The 22,926-nt window shown below is 45.4% G+C and overlaps 1 protein-coding gene and 1 long non-coding RNA gene across 3 annotated transcripts in view; one reads left to right on the top strand and one right to left on the bottom strand.

Annotated features, from left to right (window-relative positions):
* The first annotated feature begins 26 nt into the window (after positions 1–26).
* On the top strand, positions 27–17,475 carry LOC128066711 (uncharacterized). 2 transcript variants are annotated; one of them, XR_008201241.1, is made up of 4 exons: positions 27–74; positions 3,889–4,038; positions 16,564–16,831; positions 17,386–17,475. It is a non-coding gene; the product is annotated as an uncharacterized LOC128066711 (long non-coding RNA). The 2 variants fall into 2 exon arrangements; XR_008201242.1 differs by lacking the exon at positions 16,564–16,831 and having other exon boundaries at positions 17,382–17,475.
* The window catches only part of AK7 (adenylate kinase 7), a 69,827-nt gene continuing 59,013 nt past the window's right edge, over positions 12,113–22,926 (bottom strand). Inside the window, exons 15-18 of the mRNA XM_052659801.1 lie at positions 21,408–21,605; positions 16,644–16,864; positions 12,699–12,857; positions 12,113–12,151 (exon numbers count right to left, since the gene is read on the bottom strand). Of these exons, the coding sequence (XP_052515761.1) occupies positions 12,113–12,151; positions 12,699–12,857; positions 16,644–16,864; positions 21,408–21,605 (617 nt within the window). The remainder of the gene's footprint in view (positions 12,152–12,698; positions 12,858–16,643; positions 16,865–21,407; positions 21,606–22,926) is intronic.

The following is a 22,926-nucleotide window of genomic DNA, read 5'->3' as shown; positions in this document are numbered from 1 at the left end:
CGCCCCGGGCACTTCCGCCCGGATCCCGTCCGCCTTCCGCGGCTGCAGTCCGGGTGCGGGACAGGGTGAGAAAGGTGAGGGGTTCCTTCTCTGAGCGGCGGAGGGGAGCGGGTGTCCCCCTCTTGTCGGGCTGGTCTCGTCGCCGATGCGGCCCGGACTGCGCGCGGCAGGGCCTGGAGAGGGGCGTCGCTTCTGGTGCATTGTGAGGTCGCCCAGGTCTCGCCGCCCGAGGTCGCGCTGCTACTCAGACCGGTCGGTGGAGGCTCTTGGAGAGGCCTGAGGCGCCCGCGCGGGCCCACCACTCGCCCCGGGTGCCAGTCGAGCGCGGGGCTCGGCACGTGTCACTGAACTGTAACAAGTCACTCAGCCTCTCCTTGCTTTTCTGAAGAGTTGAGTGTCTGCCTGCTTCCCAGGGGACTGGCGCCTGTTGAATGCGATAATGCAAGAGGGGTGCTTGGCACAGCCAGCAACAGAGAGGAGCGTAGGGTCGCCGCTAGGACTCTCCTGCCCTGCTAGACTCAGTTTAACTCAGCGTGAGGCCTTGAAGTTGTTCTGCCCACTAATGTGTACGCAGGCGCTCGAGAAATAACTTGAGTGCATAGAAATTTGAAGGCTAGGACTCTGATGACCGCGGCTTCGGGAGCACGAGCTTTTTTTTTTTTTTTTTTTTTGACTACTGGGGCCCTGGAACTCACTAATAAAGCTGTCACTCAGTAGAAACGTAGGTGGCCGTAACCCTTGGAATGTTAGCAAAGGCCTTTTCGGCTCCAGTTTCCCCAAGGCTATGTTTTTTTCAATCCATTCTGTCCCTAAGCGTTCACTCCGAACCTCCAGCCAAAGTTTCAGAAAGAATGTCCCAGACTGACTAGACTCTGATTCTCCTTCCTTCGAATTTAGAACGCATTCCAGAGGGTCACACAGAGCTTAATGGAGGGCAGGCGAGCAGTCATAGGGGAAATTAAAGTTCTAAATAGCAGTCAAATAGGGGAAATTAAACTTCTAAATTCTTTAAACATGTTAATATGCCCTTGTAAATTCTCAGGAAGTCTAACCAAAGATTTCCCTTTTTTTCACCAAACGTTTAGTGGGACTGGAAAACCACAAGGATCTAAAACCCACATTGTCCAATAGGGTAGCCGTTTGTCACATGTAAAATGAGGCTATTCCGTTTAAGATATGATGTAAGTACAAATCACAAGTGTTGTCAGAGATACTAATATGAACAGAAGAATGTGAAATACCTCACTGACAGTTTTTTATATCTTGATTTAAATATAATGCATTAAAAATATGAAAATTCCAACTGTTTGTTTTTACTTTTTAAAATGTGACTACTGGGAACTTTGCTGGTGGTCCAGTGGGAAAGACTCTGTTCACAATGCAAGAGGGCCTGGATTCCATCCCTGGTCAGGGGACTAGACCCCACATGCCTCAACTAAAGAGTTTGCATGAGACAAGTGACAACTAAAGATCCTGTGTGTGCAACTAAGCTCCAATGCAGCCAAATAAACATCTTTTTAAAAACTTGACTGCTACAAAAATATAAATTATATATGTGGCCCTCAATTGTACTGAACAGCAGTGGCCTGGCCATGTTTTATTCCAGTTCTACTCGTTAGCCCTTACCTCTTGTGGCTTTAGTTGGGGGCCCAGTAATAGACTTGTCTTTAGATTTTTTGAAAATCTAAGCTCCAGTGAAATTAATAACATGTTTATAAGTTGCTCATAAAAATGGCCACTGATAATGGTCAAATACTGACCCACTTACCTTACATTCTGGGTGAGTGAGAGCAGATAAACACGTGAACGTATAAGGGAATTGTACTTTATAATAAGAACCAAGAATAAAAATAAATCAGTTCAACTTTAGATACTGCGGTCAAACAGTCTTTCAGAGGAGCCAACTGTTGACTTGAAAAAGAGGCACACCATGTGAGTTAAGTTTTATTTGGGGCCAAATGAGGACTGCAGCCCAGGAGACAGCACCTCAGATAGCTTGGAGAAACTGCTCCAAAGGGGTAGTGCAGGAAGGTCAATATATGTGATTATGGTGAATGAGGAGTTTACTCAATCAAGCACTTAATCTTAGGAAAGGTTTTCTGTTAGTCAGGAGGAGCTGATGTCACCAGGAAGGGATTTAGTACTTTTCTAGATATAAGGAGATGCAAGGATTGGGGTCATGAAATCAGTTCCTGAAAATAACTCTCTACAGACCTGTTCCACCAGTTTCCCTGGAGCACAAAATGCCTCATTCTCCACCTTGAACTCCCTTCAGATCCTATTGGAGGTCAAGAGCTGCAGCAGCAAAGGGTTCAATCCTGCAGAGGCAAATGGCAAGTGCTTTTGGCAAGGGCCAATTTATAGCTGACACAGTCTGACCTGAGACCTGGAGCCTTTCTGAAAGATTTGGATCTTTTTGTGAATGGGGAAGCCTTTGGAAGTTATGGGAATGAGATTGTTGTTCAGTTGCCAAGTCGTTTCCAACCCTTTGAGACCCTACGGACTGCAGCACAGCAGGCTCCCCTGTCCTTCACTACTTCCCAGTTTGCTCAAATTCATTTCCATTAAGCGAGAGATGCTGTCTCAGCCTCTGCCACCTTTTGTTCCCAGTCTTTCCCAGCATCGGGGGTCTTTTCCAATTAATCCAATTTGAGAGAGATTTAGGCATTGTGGTTAATCCTGGTTTAGAGGTAGGAGGGCAGGAAGAAAACAAAGATGATTATGAAGGTTCTAGGAAGGGGACAGAACAAATGAATTAGGAGACAAGAAGATAACTGAGCCAGGAGATAAGATTGTGAGAATGGTTTGATATGGGTTGATTTTGATGTGCCTTTGGGACCTTCAGAAAAGTCTGTGAGGCTATTGAAAACACTCCAGGGATTGAGATGTAAAGGCTGGAGACAGATTATAAACTCTGAAAGCAACTGATGGTGTCTTGGAATCCTATTTCAGTTCTGGAAGGGCTTTGCCTCACTGGGCCACTACAATCTAATCCAACTCATATTTCACAAGTGAGTAATGAGCTAGGTGGTCACAAATCGTCAATTAAGGATGTAGTTTGAGCCATGGACAGTGGAGAGTGAGATAAAGCCAATTATCAGTTTCTGGTTAAGACAATATCTGTATAGTGTTAGCCTTGCCTTGCATGTCCTTGGAGCTCCAGCCCACTACCTGCAGCTGCTGCCTTATTGCAACAGCCTGCCCCACGGCCTGCTTTCCACCAGCTGCTAAGAAAGGGGGGAGATGTTTTTCTACCTGAATCTTAAGTATCATTCAAGTTGCATTTTCCACACAAACAGTGTCCTGGTGGGAAGATTCCCAGATTGGTTCTCTTAGGTACATAGTGCATGCAAATAAAAAAATGCAGAGGAATTTTTTAAAATATTTATTTATTTAATTGGTGGTCCTAGTGGTAAAGAACTAGCTTGCCGATGCAGGAGACTTAAGAGATGTGGGTTTGATCCCTGGGTCAGGAAGGTCCCCTGGAGAAGAAAATGGCAACCCACTCCAGTATTCTTGCCCGGAGACTCCTGTGGACAGTAGGGCCTTAGGGTTGCCAAGAGTCAGAGTCTTAGCCATTGGACCACCAGGTAAGCCCCATGCACAGAAAATATTTTTTAATTTGTTCACCTATTGAGGATTACCTGGTTTGTATTTCTGTGTTATTTAAGAGGTGATCATTGGAGACACTGTGTGATACAGAGATTTTTTTTAATCCAAATAATAAACTATAATGATTCATTTGGCTACGACTGGTATATACTTTTTAAAATTTCAATCAAAAGGCAGATTTATGAGTCACTAAAGTCAAAATAATAGCAAACACTTCTATCTAATAGTGCTGTACTCTTGAGCTATCTTTTCATGAAATTCTCACTCCCCTTTTAGATGTTGCTGTTTTGAAGAATGTGTCTTCTATCATTTGCATGGAAGGAAGGACTTGCAGGGAAGAGAGAGGATGGTCACATCACAGGTCTTGTCTGAGTCCCTCAGCCACCAAGCGTGGGTTCTTGGCTTCGAGCAGGATAGAGTTCAAGAGTAAGCCACAGTAAAGTGAAAACAGGTCTATCGGGGGAGGATACACACTCCATAGATAGAGTGTGGGCCATGTCAGGAGGCAAGAGCTGCAGGGGAGAATGGGGGGTTGTCAGTTTTTGTAGGGGTGGGTAACTTCAAGGGCTAATGAGTAGGAGGAGTATTCTAGCTATTTGGGGGAAAGAGTGAGGATTTTCAGGAATTGGGCCACTGCCCACTTTTTGACCTTCTGTGGTTGTCCTTGGCAAGTCATGGCACCTGGGGTATGTCATTTAGCGTGCTCATGTGCTACAGTGAGCATATACTGAGGCTCAAACTCAGGTGGAAGTCTGCTTTTCTGCCTCCTCGGACCTGAAGTGAAGTGAAGTTGCTCAGCCGTGTCCAACTCTTTGCAACCCTCCCAGGCTCCTCTGTCCATGGGATTTTCCAAGCAAGAGTACTGGAGTGGGTTGCCATCTCCTTCTCCAAGGGCTCTTCCCTACCCAGGGATCGAACCCAGGTCTCCCGCATTGTAGGCAGTTGCTTTAATCTGAGCCACTAGGGAAGTCTTGGACCTAGTTGATTCTAATCAGGTTATGTTGTGGGCTATGTCATAGGTCATTCTTTTGTAAGTTTTGCCCTGCCTGCTTCCTGTCTAAGAACTGCAGTAGCACTTTAATTAGAACTGGCCCAAACCTGTGCTTTCTCTTATCTCTGCCTCTCTCTCAATAGCTCAGTCATCCTTTAGGCTCAGAACAAGTCAGTATCCTTGATCCTTCCTTGTCCTCACTGCCCATACCCAATCCATCCTCAAGTCCTACTGGTTCCACCTCTCAAATCCACCTGACATCCAGACTCTACTCTGCCATCACTCTAATCCCTGGTGGTATAGTGGATGAGAATTCGCCTGCCAATGCAGGGGACGTGGGTTCAGTCCCTGATTCGGGAAGACTCCCCGTGTCGCAGGGCAACTAAAGTTTGTGCACCACAGCTACAAGCCCTCATGCTGCGGCTGCTGAAATCTGTGTGCCTCGAGCCTGTGGTCCACAGCAAGAGAAGCCACTGCAACCAGAAGCCCGCACTCCACAACAGGAGAGCAGCCCCTCGCTGCTGAGGGAAAAGCCCTCGCAGCAACAGAGACCCAGCACTGTCAAAAAAGAAAGCAAGCAGGGGTGCTTGACCCCAAAACCAAACAGGCTTGCTCAGCAACAAGACCAGGCTGCAGAAGCAGGAGACATGCCCCAGAACAGTGAAACAGTGGTGCCAGGAGCCCCACATCCTACCCACTGAGCTTAGTAAGTTAGTGATCCCGAAGAGACACTCCCTGCACCCATGAAAACGGTATTTTGTAGACCTAGCTTGACCATGTAGGAACAACAACAAACCTCCCTTGCCCAACCCGGAGGATGTTGACTAAAAAAGATGTACAACTTGAGAATTGAGAGTTAAGTTTTATTTGGGACAAAGTGAGGACCACAGCCCAGGAGGCAGCATCTCAGACAGCTCTGAGAGACTGCTCCAAAGTGGCAGTGGGAGAAGGCCAATATATAAGGATTTGGAGAAGGGGGAGTTCAGTACCATGAAGCACTCAATTTACAAAAGGTTTTTTTGTTAGTCATGAGGATCTGATATCCCCGTGAAGGGATTTGGGCTTCCCTTGTAGCTCAGTCGCTAAAGGGTCTGCCTGCAGTGCAAGAGACTGGGGTTCAATCCCTGGGTTGGGAAGATCCCCTGGAGAAGGAAATGGCAACCCACTCCAGTATCCTTGCCTGGAAAATCGCATGGACAGAGGAGCCTGGTGGGCTGCACTCCATGGGGTCACAAAGAGTCAGACACAACTGAGTGACTAACACTGAAGGGATTTAGTGCTTCTCTAGATAGGAGGGGATTGAGGATTGAGATCATAACATCTGTTCCTAAAAACATCCACCTATCTAAAGACTTGTCCCACCACAGTCCCTGGCACACCAAGTGCCTCATTCCACCCTGAACTCCCTCAGGGGTTGTTAAGGGTCAACAGCTATAGCAGCTTGGGGTTCAGTCTCCTTAGAGGCTTATGGGAAACGCCTTTGTTGTTCAGTCTTGACAGTGCTCTTGGTAAGTGCCAATTTGTAGCTGACAAAGAGGAACTAATGATGGAAGCATGACATCTACTCAAGAATGAAAGTTCCATGATCATGTTGACAATGCTGTCTTTCATCTCTAAAGATAATTTATAACCAGTGTCTCAAAATTGCAAATCTTCAGCCCTTGTAATTCTGATCTATAACTGGCTTTTTTTTTTTTTGGCCAACTGTCAAAAAAAAAAATGACAAAAGTTTTTCTTCCTCTTCCCACTTTTCCTTTGATTAGAAAAATGTAGCCCTGTAGCCTCACTGTAGACATTGCTGGAGTGCAGCAGTCTCTCGCCTGCCTGCTTGTAAGCCTCAGTTCAGTTCAGTCGTGTCTGACTCTTTGTGATCCCATGAATCACAGCACTCCAGGCCTCCCTGTCCATCACCAACTCCCAGAGTTTACCCAAACTCATGTCCATCAAGTTGGTGATGCCATCCAGCCATCTCATCCTCAGTCGTCCCCTTCTCCTCCTGCCCGCAATCCCTCCCAGCATTAGGGTCTTTTCCAATGAGTCAACTCTTCGACTGAGGTGGCCAAAGTATTGAAGTTTCAGCTTCAGCATCAGTCCTGCCAGTGAACATCCAGGACTGATCTTTAGGATGGACTGGTTGGATCTCCTTGCAGTCCAAGGGACTCTCAAGAGTCTTCTCCAACACCACAGTTCAAAAGCATCAATTCTTTGGTGCTCAGCTTTATTTATAGTCCAACTCTCATCCATACATGACCACTGGAAAAACCATAGCCTTGACTAGAGGGATTTTTCTTGGCAAAGTAATGCCTCTGCTTTTTAATAGGCTGTCTGCTCCTGCTGCTGCTGCTGCTGCTGCTGCTGCTAAGTCGCTTCAGTCGTGTCTGACTCTGTGCGACCCCACAGAGGTCAGCCCACCAGGCTCCGCCGTCCCTGGGATTCTCCAGGCAAGAATACAGAAGTGGGTTGCCATTTCCTTCTCCAGTGCATGAAAGAGAAAAGTGAAAGTGAAGTCGCTCAGTCCTGTCCTACTCTTAGCGACCCTGTGGACTGCAGCCCACCAGGCTCCTCCGTCCATGGATTTTCCAGGCAAGAGTACTGGAGTGGGGTGCCATTGCCTTCTCCAAATATGCTGTCTAGGTTGGTCATAACTTTGCTTCCAAGGAGTAAGTGTCTTTTGATTTCATGGCTGCAATCACCATCTGCAGTGATTTTGGAGCCCCCAGAAATAAAGTCTGACACTGTTTCCACTGTTTTCCCATCTATTTGCCATGAAGTGATGGGACTGGATGCCATGATCTTCGTTTTCTGAATGTTGAGCTTTAAGCCAACTTTTTCACTCTCCTCTCACTTTCATCAAGAGGCTCTTTAGTTCTTCTTCACTTTCTGCCGTAAGGGTGGTGTCATCTGCATATCTGATTCTCCCAGGAATCTTGATTCCAGCTTCTGCTTCATCCAGCCCAGTGTTTCTCATGATGTACTCTGCATCTAAGTTAAACAGGCACAGTGACAATATACAGCCTTGACGTACTCCTTTTCCTATTTGGAACCAGTCTGTTGTTCCATGTCCAGTTCTAACTGTTGCTTCCTGACCTGCATACAGATTTCTCAAGGGGCAGGTCAGGTGGTCTGGTAGTCCCATCTCTTTCAGAATTTTCCAGTTTGTGGTGAGTCACATAGTCAAAGGCTTTGGCATAGTCAATAAAGCAGAAATAGATGTTTTTCTCGAACTCTCTTGCTTTTTCGATAATCCAGTGGATATTGGCCATTTGATCTCTGGTTCCTCTGCCTTTCCAGCTTGAACATCTGGAAGTTCACAGTTTATGTATTGTTGAAGCCTGGCTTGGAGAATTTTGAGCATTACTTTATTAGCGTGTACTGCTGCTGCTAAGTCACTTCAGTCATGTCCGACTCTGTGTGACCCCATAGACTACAGCCCACCAGGCTTCTCTGTCCCTGGGATTCTCCAGGGATACTGGAGTGGGTTGCCATTTCCTTCTCCATTACTAGTGTGTGAGATGAGTACAATTGTGTGGTAGATTGAGCATTCTTTGGAAAACTGACCTTTTCCAGTCCTGTGGCCACTGCTGAGTTTTCCAAAGTTGCTGGCATATTGAGTGCAGCACTTTCACAGCGTCATCTTTCAGGATTTAAAACAGCTCAACTGGAATTCCATCACCTCCACTAGTTTTATTCATAGTGATGCTTCCTAAGGCCCTCTTGACTTCACATTCCAGAATGTCTGATTCTAGGTGAGTGATCACACCATCATGATTATCTGGGTCGTGAAGATCTTTTTTGAACAGTTCTTCTGTGTATTCTTGCCACCTCTTAGTATCTTCTGCTTCTGTTAGGTCCATACCATTTCTGTTCTTTATCGAGCCCATCTTTGCATGAAATGTTCCCTTGGTATCTCTAATTTTCTTGAAGAGATCTCTAGTCTTCCCCATTCTGTTGTTTTCCTCTGTTTCTTTGCATTGAACGCTGAGGAAGGCTTTCTTATCTCTCCTTGATAGTCTTTGGAACTCTGCATTCAGATGGGTATATCTTTCCTTTTCTCCTTTGCTTTTGGCTTCTTTTCACAGCTATTTGTAAGGCCTCCTCAGCCAGCCATTTTGCTTTTTGGCATTTCTTTTTCTTGGGGATGGTCTTGCTCCCTGTCTCCTGTACAATATCACAAACCTCCGTCCATAGTTCATCAGGCACTCTATCAGATCTAGTCCCTTAAATATTCTCACTTCCACTGTACAATCATAAGGGATTTGATTAGGTCATAGCTGAATGGTCTAGTGGTTTTCCCCGCTTTCTTCAATTTAAGTCTGAATTTGGCAATAAGGACTTCATGATCTGAGCCACAGTCAGCTCCTGGTCTTGTTTTTGTTGACTGTATAGAGCTTCTCCATCTTTGGCTGCAAAGAATATAATCAATCTGATTTCAGTGTTGACCATCTGGTGATGTCCATGTGTAGAGTCTCTCTTGTGTTGTTGGAAGAGGGTGTTTGCTATGACCAGCGCGTTCTCTTGGCAGAACTCTATTAGCCTTTGCCCTGCTTCATTCTATATTCCAAGGCTAAATTTGCCTGTTACTCCAGGTATCTCTTGACTTCCTACTTTTCTTTCCAGTCCCCTATAATGAAAAGGACATCTTTTTTGGATGTTAGTTCTAGAAGGTCTTGTAGGTCTTCATAGAACCATTCAACTTCAGCTTCTTCAGCATTACTGGTCAAGACGTAGACTTGGATCACCATGATATTGAATGGTTTGCCTTGGAAATGAACAGAGATCATTCTGTCGTTTTTGAGATTGCATCTAAGTACTGCATTTTGGACTCTCTTGTTGACTATGATGGCTACTCCATTTCTTTTAAGGGATTCTTGCCCACAGTAGTATATATAATGGTCATCTGAATTAAATTCACCCATTCCAGTCCATTTTAATTTGCTGATTCCTAAAATGTCGACGTTCATTCTTGCCATCTCCTATTTGACCACTTCCAATTTACCTTGATTCATGGACCTAACATCCCAGGTTCTCTTTAGTTACTTAGTATTTTCAATTGAAATAAGGATCAAAAATAGTGCAGTGCATTTGCAGCAACATGGTTAGACCTAGCAATTGTCATAGTGAAGGAGGTCGGACAGAGAAAGAAAAATATTGTATGACATCCCTTATATGTGGAATCTAAAAAGAAACGATACACATGAACTTAGAAAACAGAAAGAGATGCAAAGGCTTAGAAAATGAACTTACGATTGCCAGGGGGAGGGAATAGTTAGGGAGTTTGGGAAGATCGTGTACAAACTGTTATATTCAGAATGGATAACCAACAAGGACCTATTGTATAGCACATGGAACTTTACTCAGTATTATGTGCCAGCTTGGATGGAAGCAGGGTTTGGGGGAGAATGGATACATGTATTTGTATGGCTAAGTCCTATTGCTGTTCACCCAAAACATTGTTAATCAGCTATAGTCCAATACAAATCAAAAAGTTTAAAAAATACATACAATTTAAGAGTAAGAAAAAAAAGCGAAGAATAATAAAAATGGGGACAAAACAGTGCAGTGACATAAAAGAAAAATTGGTAACTTGGATATCATCAAAATTAAAAGTTTTGTGCATTAAAGGGCATTATCAAGAGAGTGAAAAGACAAGCCACAGAATGGGAAGAAATATTTGCCAATCACATAGCTGATAAGAGTGTTCTATCTAGAATACATAAAGAACTTTTAACAATTCAGTAACAAAAAGATAAACAACCCAAATAAAAAGTGAGCAAAAGGTTCAAATATAGATTTCTCCCAAGGACATACACAAGTGGTCATCAGGCACATGAAAATGTACTTAGTCACAATGTGATATTACTATACAGCCACTAGTCTGGTAATTCCCCCAGTAGGTCAAACACAGAATTAGCGTATGACTATATTTCTACAGCTAAGTTTCTACCGAAAATTGACTACAGGGGTTTAAACAGGAACTTGTGTTCAAATGTTCACAGCAGCTCTATTCACAACAGCCAAAAGGTGGAAACAACCCAACTGTCCATCAAGGCATGAATGATTAAACAAAATACAGTCTATGTGTAGAGTGATAGACACCACTAGAGAAAGGAATGAAATATTGATACACACTACAACATGGATGGAGCTTGGAAACATGCTAAGTGAAAGAAGCCAGACACAAAAGGCCGCACATTTTATGATTCTCCAGAGGAGACAAATCCATAGACACAGATTTGTGTTTGCTAGAAGCTTGTGGCGAGGGGATGATGCAGAGTGATAATTGGTACAGGGCTTCCATTTGGGGTGATGAAAAAGCTCTGCTGCTAGATTGTTGTGATGAGTGGACAATGTCACAGATTTACTTAGTACCACTGAATTATACACTTTAACATGGTTGCAATGATAAATTTGTGCTGTGTATACTGCCACACAAAAACGTAGTGTAAAAAGTAGTGCAGTTATATTCAGATATTATTTAAAGAAACGATACATGTCATTAAGATAAACATAGGCATGCTGCAGTCCATGGGGTTGCAAAGAGTCGAACACGACTGAGCAACTGAACTGAAATCGATTTCTCATCCAGTGTAGTTGTGGGAATTATGGGATTTTTAGAACTGGAAAGGGCCATTGGGATTGATTATTTATGCTATATGGTAAAGTTAGTTTCTTAAGAATATTCAGCCACTTTATAATTATCATAGATGTTAAAAATTCTTCATCCTGTTACATGAATTTTTCTACCAAGAGGTTTATAATTGTCTCTGCCTCATAGGTTGGGTGCTGATCTTAAACTCAGAAACCACCTTGCAGAAACCAACCCTGTTTGACTTTCTGTGACTCAAAAAGTATAAACTGTTCTGATGTATTTTCATTTCTAACGCCATTGGTGCAGGGGCTGTAACAAGTCACATAAACTCATTAGCTCACATGTTGGAATAATATGTAGTCTGACTTTCTTCATGCTGTAAATTGAGTTACTATGAACATTATCATGCAGAATACTCAGATGAAGAGTGAAACAGTAAATCAACATTTATCCCATGAGCTATACACAGATACACCTTAACAATTTACCTCGCAAATATGGTTTTAATTAGGCTTCCCAGGCGGTGCTAGAGGTAAAGAATCTGCCTACCAATGAAGGAGACACGGGACACGGGTTCGATCTCTGGTTCAGGAAGATCCCCTGGAGGAGGAAATGGCAACCCATTCCAGTATTCTTGCCTGGAGAATCCCATGGACAGAGGAGCATGGCGGGTCACACAGTCCATAGTGTCACACAGACACGACAAAAGCAACTTAGCACGCATGGTTTTAATGAAGTAGTGACTCATTACCATAGGGCTTTTTATGATTTTACTTAATAAAATATTTGATTGCAGGAAGAAAGAAAAGAATTTCCCCAAAACTAAAAAAGCTTTTTTTTTTCTTAAAGCAGTTTTTCAAATTACTATGTTAAACTCATCTCGAGCTCGGTAAAGCACATGACATGATATCTTCAAAGTTTTACTGCATTTCAGGATTATTCTTGAAAAGATATTCTGCCTGTAATTGAAAAAAAAAAGTGTCAGCAATTTAAAATATTATTTTTTAGAATTAATAGTATATTAGTTTGTACTATAAAAGTGAAAATTCATTATACTTAAAAATGGAAGTTGGACAAGGAAATGACAACCCCACTCCGGTATTCTCTGCTGGGAAATCTCACGGACAGAGGAGACTGGAGGACTCCAAGTCCATAGGGTTGCATAAGAGTTGGAAGCGACTAAATAAGAAATAGTCCTCATTATTAACATAGTTTCCATTACTTTAAGTCTAGACATTTAATAATAAAACAAACCAATACTTAATAAAAATGGAAGTATATAAACTTTTTACTTTAAAATGAGTAATAAAAGTCTTATGAACTATGATGAAACTTAGTATAAACTATTATAAACTATGATGAAGGTAGTAGAGGCTATTTCCAAAATAACCAGACACACAGTTTTTTTTTGTCTCAATTGGTTTTTCATTTAGATTTGGGCATATTTTATTTTCAAATTGATATTAAAAAAAACAAAAACAAAAACACGACACTTAAATCTCTTACCAGAAAATCAACAGGATCATCAGGTCTGACCTTACAACACTCATTCAGACCCTGCATAAGTGTTGGCATAACATAGGTCATTAAATAGTTTCTCAAGGGAATAGACTGGGCCTCCAGTAATTCTCTTTCTTCTCTTTTCACTTCCTCTAGTCGTTTATTCTACAAATAGAACATTGTGGGTAGGGTAAATAGACAGAAAAAGAAGCACAGTTTCATACAACTCACCCCAGAGTCCACTAGAAGTAGCAGTGTTCATTACGTTATGATAAAGATGGTATTTCCAATCGGCAGAGAAAAGATGTAAATGGTGTTTTACCAAGTGCATAGTCACTTCGAAAATAATAAACTGGATACCTATCTCACTTCTTACACTGAAATAATTTCTAGCTGCCCAGGTCAAGCAAAGTGAGGGAAAGGAAGGAAGGCAGGATCATAGAATTGTAGAAGTCTGAAAGACTAGAGATCTCCTCAAGAAAATTAGAGATATCAAGGGAATAATTCATGCAAAGATGGGCTTGATAAAGGACAGAAATGGTATGGACCTGACAGAAGCAGAAGATATTAAAAAGAGATGGCAAGAATACACGGAAAAACTGTACAAAAAGGCTCTTCACGACCCAGATAATCATGATGGTGTGATCTAGAACCAGACATCTTGGAATGTGAAGTCAAGTGGGCCTTAGAAAGCATCACTACAAACAAAGCTAGTGGAGGTGATGGAATTCCAGTAGAGCTATTTCAAATCGTGAAAGATGATGCTGTGAAAGTGCTGCACTCAATATCCAAGCAACTTTGGAAAACTCAGCAGTGGCCACAGGACTGGAAAAGGTCAGTTTTCATTCCAATCCCAAAGAAAGGCAATGCCAAAGAATGCTCAAACTACCACAAAATTGCGCTGATCTCACACGCTAGTAAAGAAATGCTCAAAATTCTCCAAGCTAGGCTTCAGCAATATGTGAACCATGAACTTCCTGATGTTCAAGCTGGTTTTAGAAAAGGCAGAGGAATCAGAGACCAAATTGCCAACATCTGCTGGATCATGGAAAAAGCAAGAGAGTTCCAGAAAAACCTCTATTTCTGCTTTATTGACTATGCCAAAGCCTTTGACTGTGTGGATCACAATAAACTGTGGAAAATTCTGAAAGAGATGTGAATACCAGACCACCTAACCTGCCTCTTGAGAAATCTGTATGCAGGCCAGGAAGCAACAGTTAGAATTGGACATGGAACAACAGACTGGTTCCAAATAGAAAAAGGAGTACTTCAAGGCTGTATATTGTCACCCTGCTTATTTAACTTCTATGCAGAGTACATCATGAGAAATGCTGGACTGGAAGAAACACAAGCTGGAATCCAGATTGCCGGGAGAAATATCAATAACCTCAGATATGCAGATGACCCCACCCTTATGGCAGAAAGTGAAGAGGAACTAAAAAGCCTCTTGATGAAAGTGAAAGAGGAGAGTGAAAAAGTTGGCTTAAAGCTCAACATTCAAAAAATGAAGATCATGGCATCTGGTCCCATCACTCCATGGGAAATAGATGGAGAAACAGTGGAAACAGTGTCAGACTTTATTTTTTGGGGCTCCAAAATCACTGCAGATGGTGAGTGCAGCCATGAAATTGAAAGACGCTTACTCCTTGGAAGAAAAGTTATGACCAACCTAGATAGCATATTCAAAAGCAGAGACATTACTTTGCTGACTAAGGTCCGTCTAGTCAAGGCTATGGTTTTTCCAGTGGTCATGTATGGATGTGAGAGTTGGACTGTAAGAAGGCTGAGCGCCAAAGAATTGATGCTTTTGAACTGTGGTGTTGGAGAAGACTCTTGAGGGTCCCTTGGACTGCAAGGAGATCCAACCAGTCCATTCTGAAGGAGATCAACCCTGGGATTTCTTTGGAAGGAATGATGCTGAAGCTGAAACTCCAGTACTTTGGCCACCTCATGTGAAGAGTTGACTCATTGGAAAAGACTCTGATGCTGGGAGGGATTGGGGGCAGGAGAAGAAGGGGACGACTGAGGATGAGATGGCTGGATGGCATCACTGACTCGATGGACGCGAGTCTGAGTGAACTCCGGGAGTTGGTGATGGACAGGGAGGCCTGGCGTGCTGTGATTCATGGGGTTGAAAAGAATCGGACACGACTGAGCGACTGAACTGAACTGAACTGAATAGAAAGTCTAGAAGGTATTGGTCTGGTGGGCTTGTGTTTATGCCTTGCTCAGCATCCAGTCCCTCTCTCTCAGGACTAATAATTCCAGATTTCCTTTGAGAAATCTCCCTTTTCGGCCTAGGGGATTTTGGGTGGGGCTTAAGCACATCAGTCCAGCCTACTCCTGGACACTAGTTAAACAAAAGACAGCAAAAGACATTAAACAAGACCAAGATATAAAATATACATTGCTTTAGGCTTCCCTGGTGGCTTAGTGATAAAGAATCTGCCTGCCAATGCAGGAGACATTGGTTTGATCCCTACTTCCAGAAGATCCTTTGGAGGAGGGCAAGGCAACCTACTACAGTCTTCTTGCCTGGAGAATCCCATGGACAGAGGTGAAGTAAGTGCAAAGAGTACAAACCATAAGTGCAAATTCATTTTTGAATCAATGCGGCCATGCTGCACAACATGCGGGATCTTAGTTCTCCCGCCAGGGATCAAACCCATGCCTCCTGCAATGGACGCTGGAAGTCTCAACCTTTGGGCTGCCAGGGAAGTCCCCAAAGGGGAAATGTAAATGTATAGAAAGGGATATGACATGTTATGCTGAGGGGCAGGTGTTGAACTTTAAATATGGTGCCCAGGAAAGGCCTCATTAGAAAGACTTAATTTGACAAAGAGTAAATGAGATGGCTGGATGGCATCACCGACTCGATGGACGTGAGTCTGAGTGAACTCCATGAGTTGGTGATGGGCAGGGAGGCCTGGCGTGCTGCTATTCATGAGGTCGCAAAGAGTCGGACACAACTGAGCGACTGAACTGAACTGAAAGGCTTCATTTAGCAAAGGCTGAAAGCGAGGAGGAAGTGAATCACACAGGTGGCAGGTTGTTTAAATGGCCTTAGAAGGAGCCAGGTCACAGAGGACCCTGGGGCCCACAATAAGGAGTTTGTGCTCTCCTCTAATGATGATGAACAGTCTGTGAAGAGTTTAATCAGGGAATGGCCGCGGTAGGTCTATATTTTAGATGGACCGCCAGGCATCAGCAGGGGGGCAGACTGGAGATGGAGGGGGTGGAGCTGGGGAGACAACCAGAAGGCACCACGTAAGTCTAGCACCTGGTCAGCAGAAGTGGAGCCCTGTGGGTGGGTGGATCTGCATGCAGTTTTTGGAGGCAGAATAGATAAGAAGACTCAGTGATGAGAAGGAGGGTGAAATGAGGCTGACCACCCAGGTTAGATGGGTAAATGGAGGGAAACCAAACGAAATCGCCAGATTGACAATGCAGCCAAATGGCACACTTTTGCAGCAGTATTGTTCATACTACATCAGTGGCTCATTGGTATTTTTTTTTTTAACTTTTTTTGGGCAGCGCTGGGCCTTTGTTACTGTGCGTGGGCTCTAGGGTCTCGGGCTCAGTGATTGTGGTGGACGGGCTGAGTTGCTCCATGGCACGCGGAATCTTCTGGGACCAGGGGTCACACTTTGTGTCCCCTGCACTGACAGGGAGATTCTTAACCACTGGCCCACCAGGGAAGTCCTAGCTGTTTTTACTGTTATTGTTTACACTAAGCAAAAGACCAAGGGCATGTCCTTTTAAATGGTACATAGGAAAGAACTTTTTTTAAAATGATATATATGAAAAAATAACAACGACAAAAAACAACAAAATCGTTTCGGTTATTTCCACGGCATTTCTCTGTTAGCAGGAAGGGAAGTGCGACAGGCCCGGATGGCTTCGCCAGCCCCGCGCCCCGCACCTGGACCCCACGCACGTGCACACACGCACCCATTCCTCCCAGCGGGCGACCTTCTCGGCCATCTCCACTGCCTCCTTGTGCTCTCTCTCTGCCTCCTCCAGGGCCTCCCTGGCCAGCCGTTCCTCAGCAGCCTTCCGCTCCTCTTCCGCCTTTTCTTCGTCCGTTAAACCATAATTGCGAGGCTCCCCGACCTCCTTGATGAGCTGTTTGATGGCAAGTCTGTTCTGAGCGTCTTCAAGTCTTCCTACATCTTTAATGATTAGGAGAAAGAAAGAGACCCACACAGACTTTTTTCTAGTCTGGTCCCTGCTCGCAATCTATCCTGAGACCAGACTCAGGAAAATTCCTTATTACTGTAATCCTGTAATGGCGAATTGTGTAAATTACTATATGGGGGTTTCCTTTTCGAGTTTACCAGCACAGTTTAGAATTTCTGGCCTGACTGGCAAATATCAAACTGGTCTCTGAGAGTTACGGGGAGCAAGCCTGGGGCTCAGGTCTCTGAGCTGTGACCCCTGCCTCTGATTTGAGTGGGTGGATAGGGCTGTGAACCTCCTCAAAGGATTGAGTTCTCCACCCTGGGAGGCATTTAAGCAGAGACTAGGGCACTTCACTTGGGGGGATTTCCACAAAAGGAAGTCCTGCACCTGGATGGGGGCGGAGAGGGGGCTGAGTGACCTCCAGGTTTCTTTTGTTTTCTGTTTCTGAGAATCAGTGATTCTGGGATACATTTTCAATTCATTTTTTTTTTTAATTAACTTTTTCAGTTAGCCTGATTGAATCAGAAAAACTCCAAACTCCAGAATATGTGACTGATGTTAACAAGAAGACCAGAAGGAGAACGAGAAAAAAGAGGATGGGGAGAAGGGGATCTGGGAGGGGAAGGGGAGAGTGGGGAAGGCTTGCTGACAACAGGAAGTTCCTCCCTGTACAACTCACTGAATAGTAAATTCTACACCAGTCTCCAGGGCTTTCTTGGAAGGTCTCTGCACAGAAGGGTGAGCAGTAGGCGCATTCGAGAGCCAAGCACCTCCAGCCCTTCCTCAGGAGTAACTGCTCACCAGCCCCCAAGCACAGCTACTGCTGCACTCCCCGTGCCCCCGTGTTTGGACTGTAGAACCTTGACCTAGACTAGAAGCACTGCCAGGTTCCAACATGGGACGAGGGGAAGAATGGAGCCAAGTGCATTGGTAGGTGGGTGGAAACAAGCCCATCAAAAGCAAAACCAAACCAAAAACCACACCAAAAAAAAAAAAAAAAATCTCACTTCCTGGTTGCCTGAGCGCTGACATTTCAATGCATTTCTCCTTGGCTCCCCTAGTAGAGTATTACACCCCTGATGTACTTGAAAGATAGAACAACACTACTGCCTCCAGGTACTTCTGCCCTGACCTTGGGAAGGATGATTAGCTGGGGCGTGGGCACCTGACCCAACCATGACTTCCCATCTGCTCGTCTAAGTATATGCAATTAGGATGGAAAGAGACACATCCAGCTACAAGCTTGGCTCCCAGTGTTAACATGGGAACTGCAGGGCTGTGGGGCAGCCTTCGTTTACCACGTGGGCCAAAGAAAGGAGAGAGAGAGAGACTCTGGTCCAAAGAGCAAAAGAGAAAAAAGATGCGGCGCGGACATCCCTGGCAATTCAGCGGTTAAGACTCCTCACTTCCAATGCTGGGGGCTCGGGTTCCATTCCTGGTTAGGGAACTAAGATGATGCATGGTGCAGCCAAAAAAAATAAATAAAGGGCAGAAAGAGATGCTGAGAGAGAAGTGGGGTACAGAGGTGCAGAGAGAGGTCGCAGGTGCCAGCATCCTTCCAGGGCCCCATTCAAGACCCTCCGGAGGCTGGGCTGTGTTCCTGACCTTGACGCCCTCCCCCATGCCCATCACTGGGATACATGACACCTCTTTGCATTTCCCTTGTCTCTGTGGTTGTACGTGTGAAGATGAGGCCAAAAGTGACGGGCGTGGAATGAGGCAGAAGACAGTGATCACTCATTCATTCCACCTCATCATTTCTGCCTTGTTTCTCCCTGGGGCTCTCCTCATCGTTCCACAAATAGTTTGGGGTGGGGGGGTATTTACTGAAAAAGATGACAATCACTACTTTTATGAAGTTTGGTCACCACTCCTTCCTAGTTCTCTGGGTAAATCGTGTAAACTACTTTCCATACTAGTAGGTGTAGACTCCTTAGCTTCTACCTATAGAACTTGGTGTGCAACATGCACAGGCCTGTCCAGATGAAGACAAAATCCAATCACTTCTGAGGGTGCAAAACAGAGCAGAATTTGCAGACTGATAAATGTATTCTCATTTCATAATACACATCATTCTCTGCCTTACTGTTGTACTAATAATAAGATTAACTACCAGCTGTTGAACTTCCGCTAATGTGCCAGACACTTCCTATCTCTAATCCCCACCATTAGTAACAAGCCAGGGATTATTTTCCTATTTCACAGAGGCAGAGCCAGAAACTGGAATCAGCTCTCCTGCTGACAGTTTCCGTCAGCTCTAAGCCTCCCAGTACTCCAGGACTGGGATGTGCCCCAGCTGGTTTGAGGGGATGGAGAGAGGCCTTGGGAGGCCCCAAAAGTCAACCTGGGCACTAAGCTGCCATCAGATCAGTGATTTTTTCAGCAAACCCAGAGGAAGCAGAAAGTGTCAAGATCCAGAAAACCAGAAAGGAAGTTCTGGGGTTCACTGAGCCAAGAGGAGGAGAAACCAGTCATGACAGGTGGGATCTGGAGGCAGCAACGATGAGGCTGCAGTGAGGTTGATGAGAGAGCATGTTCACTGCGTGCTTGCTGGCTGCTCAGCTCTGAGTTAAGTGTTTATAGGAAACAGGAAGAGCTATTTGATTTCTGAGTAGCTAAGAGTGAGTTAATGCCTAGACAGCATACCAAAAAGCAGAGACATTACTTTGCCAACAAAGATCTATCTAGTCAAAGCTATGGTATTTCCAGTAGTCATGTATGGAGTAAAAGTTGGACCATAAAGAAGACTGAGAGCTGAAGAATTGATGCTTCTGAATTGTGGTGTTGGGGAAGACTCTTGAGAGTCCCTTGCACAGCAAGGAGATCCAACCACTCAATCCTGAAGGAAATCAACCCTGAATATTCATTGGAAGGACTGATGGTAAAGCTGAAGTTCCATTACTTCAGCCACTTGATGCAAAGAGCTGACTCATTGGAAAGACCTTGATGCTGGGAAAGATTGAAGGCAGGAGGAGAAGGGGGCAGCAGAGGATAAGATGGTTAGATAGCATCACCAACTCAATGAACATGCTGCTGCTGCTGCTAAGTTGCTTCAGTCGTGTCTGACTCTGTGCGACCCCATAGACGGCAGCCCAGCAAGCTCCCCCGTCTCTGGGATTCTCCAGGCAAGAACACTGGAGTGGGTTGCCATTTCCTTCTCCAATGCATGAAAGGAAAAGTGAAAGTGAAGCCGCTCAGTCGTGTCCGACTCTTAGCGCTCCATGGACTGCAGCCTACCAGGCTCCTCTGTCCATGGGATTTTCCAGGCGCGAGTACTGGAGTGGGGTGCCATCGCCTTCTCCTCAATGAACATGAGTTTGAGCAAACTCCGGGAGATAGTGAAGCCTGGCGTGCTGCAGTCCATGGGGTCACAAGAGTCAGACACAACTTAGGGATGAAACAGCAAACAACAGCAACAAGGGGTGAGCTGGCCAGTCTAAAGGCCAGGAGGGGCTTTGTGAGGAATACCAGTGCCTCGCAAAGCTATGGGAACAGGACGCTGCTCCCAAGGACCCTGGGGAAATGGCCCAATGCAGCTGGCAGCAAACCACCTAACTTTGAAGTACCCTTAAAAAAAATGCCAATTTGGGGACTTCCCTGATGTTCCAGTGGCTAAGACTCCTCGCTCTCAATGTAGGGGGGCCTGGGTTTGATCCCTGGTCAGGGAACTAGATCTCACATGCCACAACGAAGACCCAGCGTAGCCAAATAAATAAATATTTTTTAAAATGCCCCTTTCCCCTGGCTAGCAGCGCAGAGGGTGCATCGTGCCTGGAGTTACTGTAAAAGACACGAAGCCGCAGAAGTGCATCAGAACTCCAGCAGCCTTCCTTAAAAGGTCCGGGAAGCTGAAAGTCCCTGAATGGGTGGACACGGTCAAGCTGGCCAAACATAAAGAGCTCGCTCCCTACAATGAGAAGTGGTTCTACATGAGCAGCTGCCACAGCCTGGCACCTGTACCTCCGGGCTGGCACTGGGGTTGGCTCTGAAATCCAGATCTGTCGGGATGGGGGGCATCAGAGAATGGTGTCATGCCCAGCTACTTCGGCAGAGGCTCCAAGGGTGTGGCCCGCCGGGTCCTCCAAGCCCTGGAGATACTGAAATTGGTGGAACAGGACCAGGATGGGGGCCACAAACTGACCTCATGGACATAGAGACCTGGACAGAATCACGGCACAGGTGGCAGCTGCCAACAAGAAGCTTTGCAACAAATGATACTGGTTTAATCAATTGTCTCATTCATTTAAAAGAAAAAGCCAATTTGGTAAAACAAATAACGCAACTTGGCGTTCAACTTCGTAATACATCCACGTTTTCGTACAACAGTAACACTCCCCACCCGCCACCCGCTCCACTAAATCCTCAAGTAGACAGCTCCCCTGCCTTTTCTTGTGGCGTCCTGGGCCCTAGACACACGCTTGTACTACCCTGCGCTCCCCCAGCCCTATGACAGGCGTGCCCCAGGTTGGCTGGGGGTCCAGGTACTGGGCAGTGGCACTCCACGTTCACTTTATCCTTGAGTTTATTTCCTACCTATATGGATTGGGTGGATTTCAAGTTCGTCGAAGTAGTTGAGGACAGTCTCGTCTTCGGTGTTGACGTCCCGGTAGTTGCTCAGAGCCCGGAGGAACCGGTCCTGGCTGTAGTGGGTCCCTGTCACGATGCTCTCGGGGAGGTTCATCACCCGCTCCTTGAGGAACTCATCCGATGCATCCAGCGAACACACGAACTCTGGAGAGAAGGAGCTCGTGAGTTTACACCGGGACCCTGGAGCTGGCAAGCAGGTGCTGGCAGACCCGCCACTGCTCAACCCAGACGTCTGGTTACCAGCTGGGAAATCCCGTTCCCGCAGAGGGCCTGACCAATTGGCCTTCTTGCTGCCTCCGGTGGAGGACAGATACAAATCACCCGTGTTTCCAGAGACCGCCCCCACCGCCCCCACCATGAAGCCCATGCGCACGTGCTCAGTCGCTCAGTCGTGTCCGACTCTTGGCGACCCCATGGACTGTAGCCCACCAGGCTCCCCTGTCCATGGGATTTCCCAGGCAAGAATGCTGGAGTTGAAGGAGGAAGCAGACAGAGCTGGACTCCATCTTAGGCCAGGCTGCAAACATCAGGCTACACAAATGGCCACCCTCCCAATGCACTCTGAACTTTGTGTCTATAGAAGCGGCATACCGATGGGAAACCAGACCCCCTGGATGAAAGAGCCTCAGGACTTGGACTTGGACTCTCCATTGCCTAAAAGAATACACTAATTATCTCTGTAACAGAACAAAGTCGTAAGTTCCATTATGTTTGTCGGGATATGACCACAGGCCTATTGATAAATGTCCACTCTTTATCTAGTCTTGTGACACATGAATTGTGGGTTAACTTTGGTCGTATCTCTGTTTTACCTTGTCCAGACTAGTTTCAAGGAATTTGGGGAGGTGGGTTTGAGCAAGTACACTTAGGGTATATAAGGTTTTCACAAAAACTGGTCAGGGGTCCTTGGCTAAGAGGAGACTCTGCCTTGGGCCCGCCGGTGCAATAAACTGCACTCCACTATCTGCATTGTCCTTCTGAGTGAGGTTGTTTCCCGGAACGCGTGGCTACAACAGAGTGGGTTGCCATTTCCTCCTCCAGGGGATCCTTCCCACCCAGGGATCGAAACTGCATCGCCTACGGCTCCTGCACTGGGCACATTCTTCACCTCTAAGCCATCTGGGAAGCCCAGTCAATGGGGATTTTGTGAGATCTATTGTTTTTCTTTCCCTTCCTCCTTCTTTTCTTCCTTTCTGCTTTCCTTCCTTCCCTCTTTTCAATAAAAACAGCAAAAATTGGGAATTCCCTTGAAGTCCAGTAGTTAGGACTCCACACTTTTACTGCCAAGAGACAGGTTCAATCTCTGGTCAAGGAACTAAGATCCTACAAGCCATGTGGCATGGCCAAAAATAAAAAAGGAGAAATTGTAAACACAAATCTCTAATAACCCTGTGATATCTGTTATCAGCCTCCCAGTCAATTGTCACCTTGCCACATTTCCAGCACAATATCACCGTTTCCCAAA

This window comes from Budorcas taxicolor, chromosome 21 (assembly GCF_023091745.1).
Source record: "Budorcas taxicolor isolate Tak-1 chromosome 21, Takin1.1, whole genome shotgun sequence".
Classification (NCBI taxonomy): domain Eukaryota; kingdom Metazoa; phylum Chordata; class Mammalia; order Artiodactyla; family Bovidae; genus Budorcas; species Budorcas taxicolor.
This window is presented reverse-complemented; position numbering and strand designations above follow the sequence as displayed.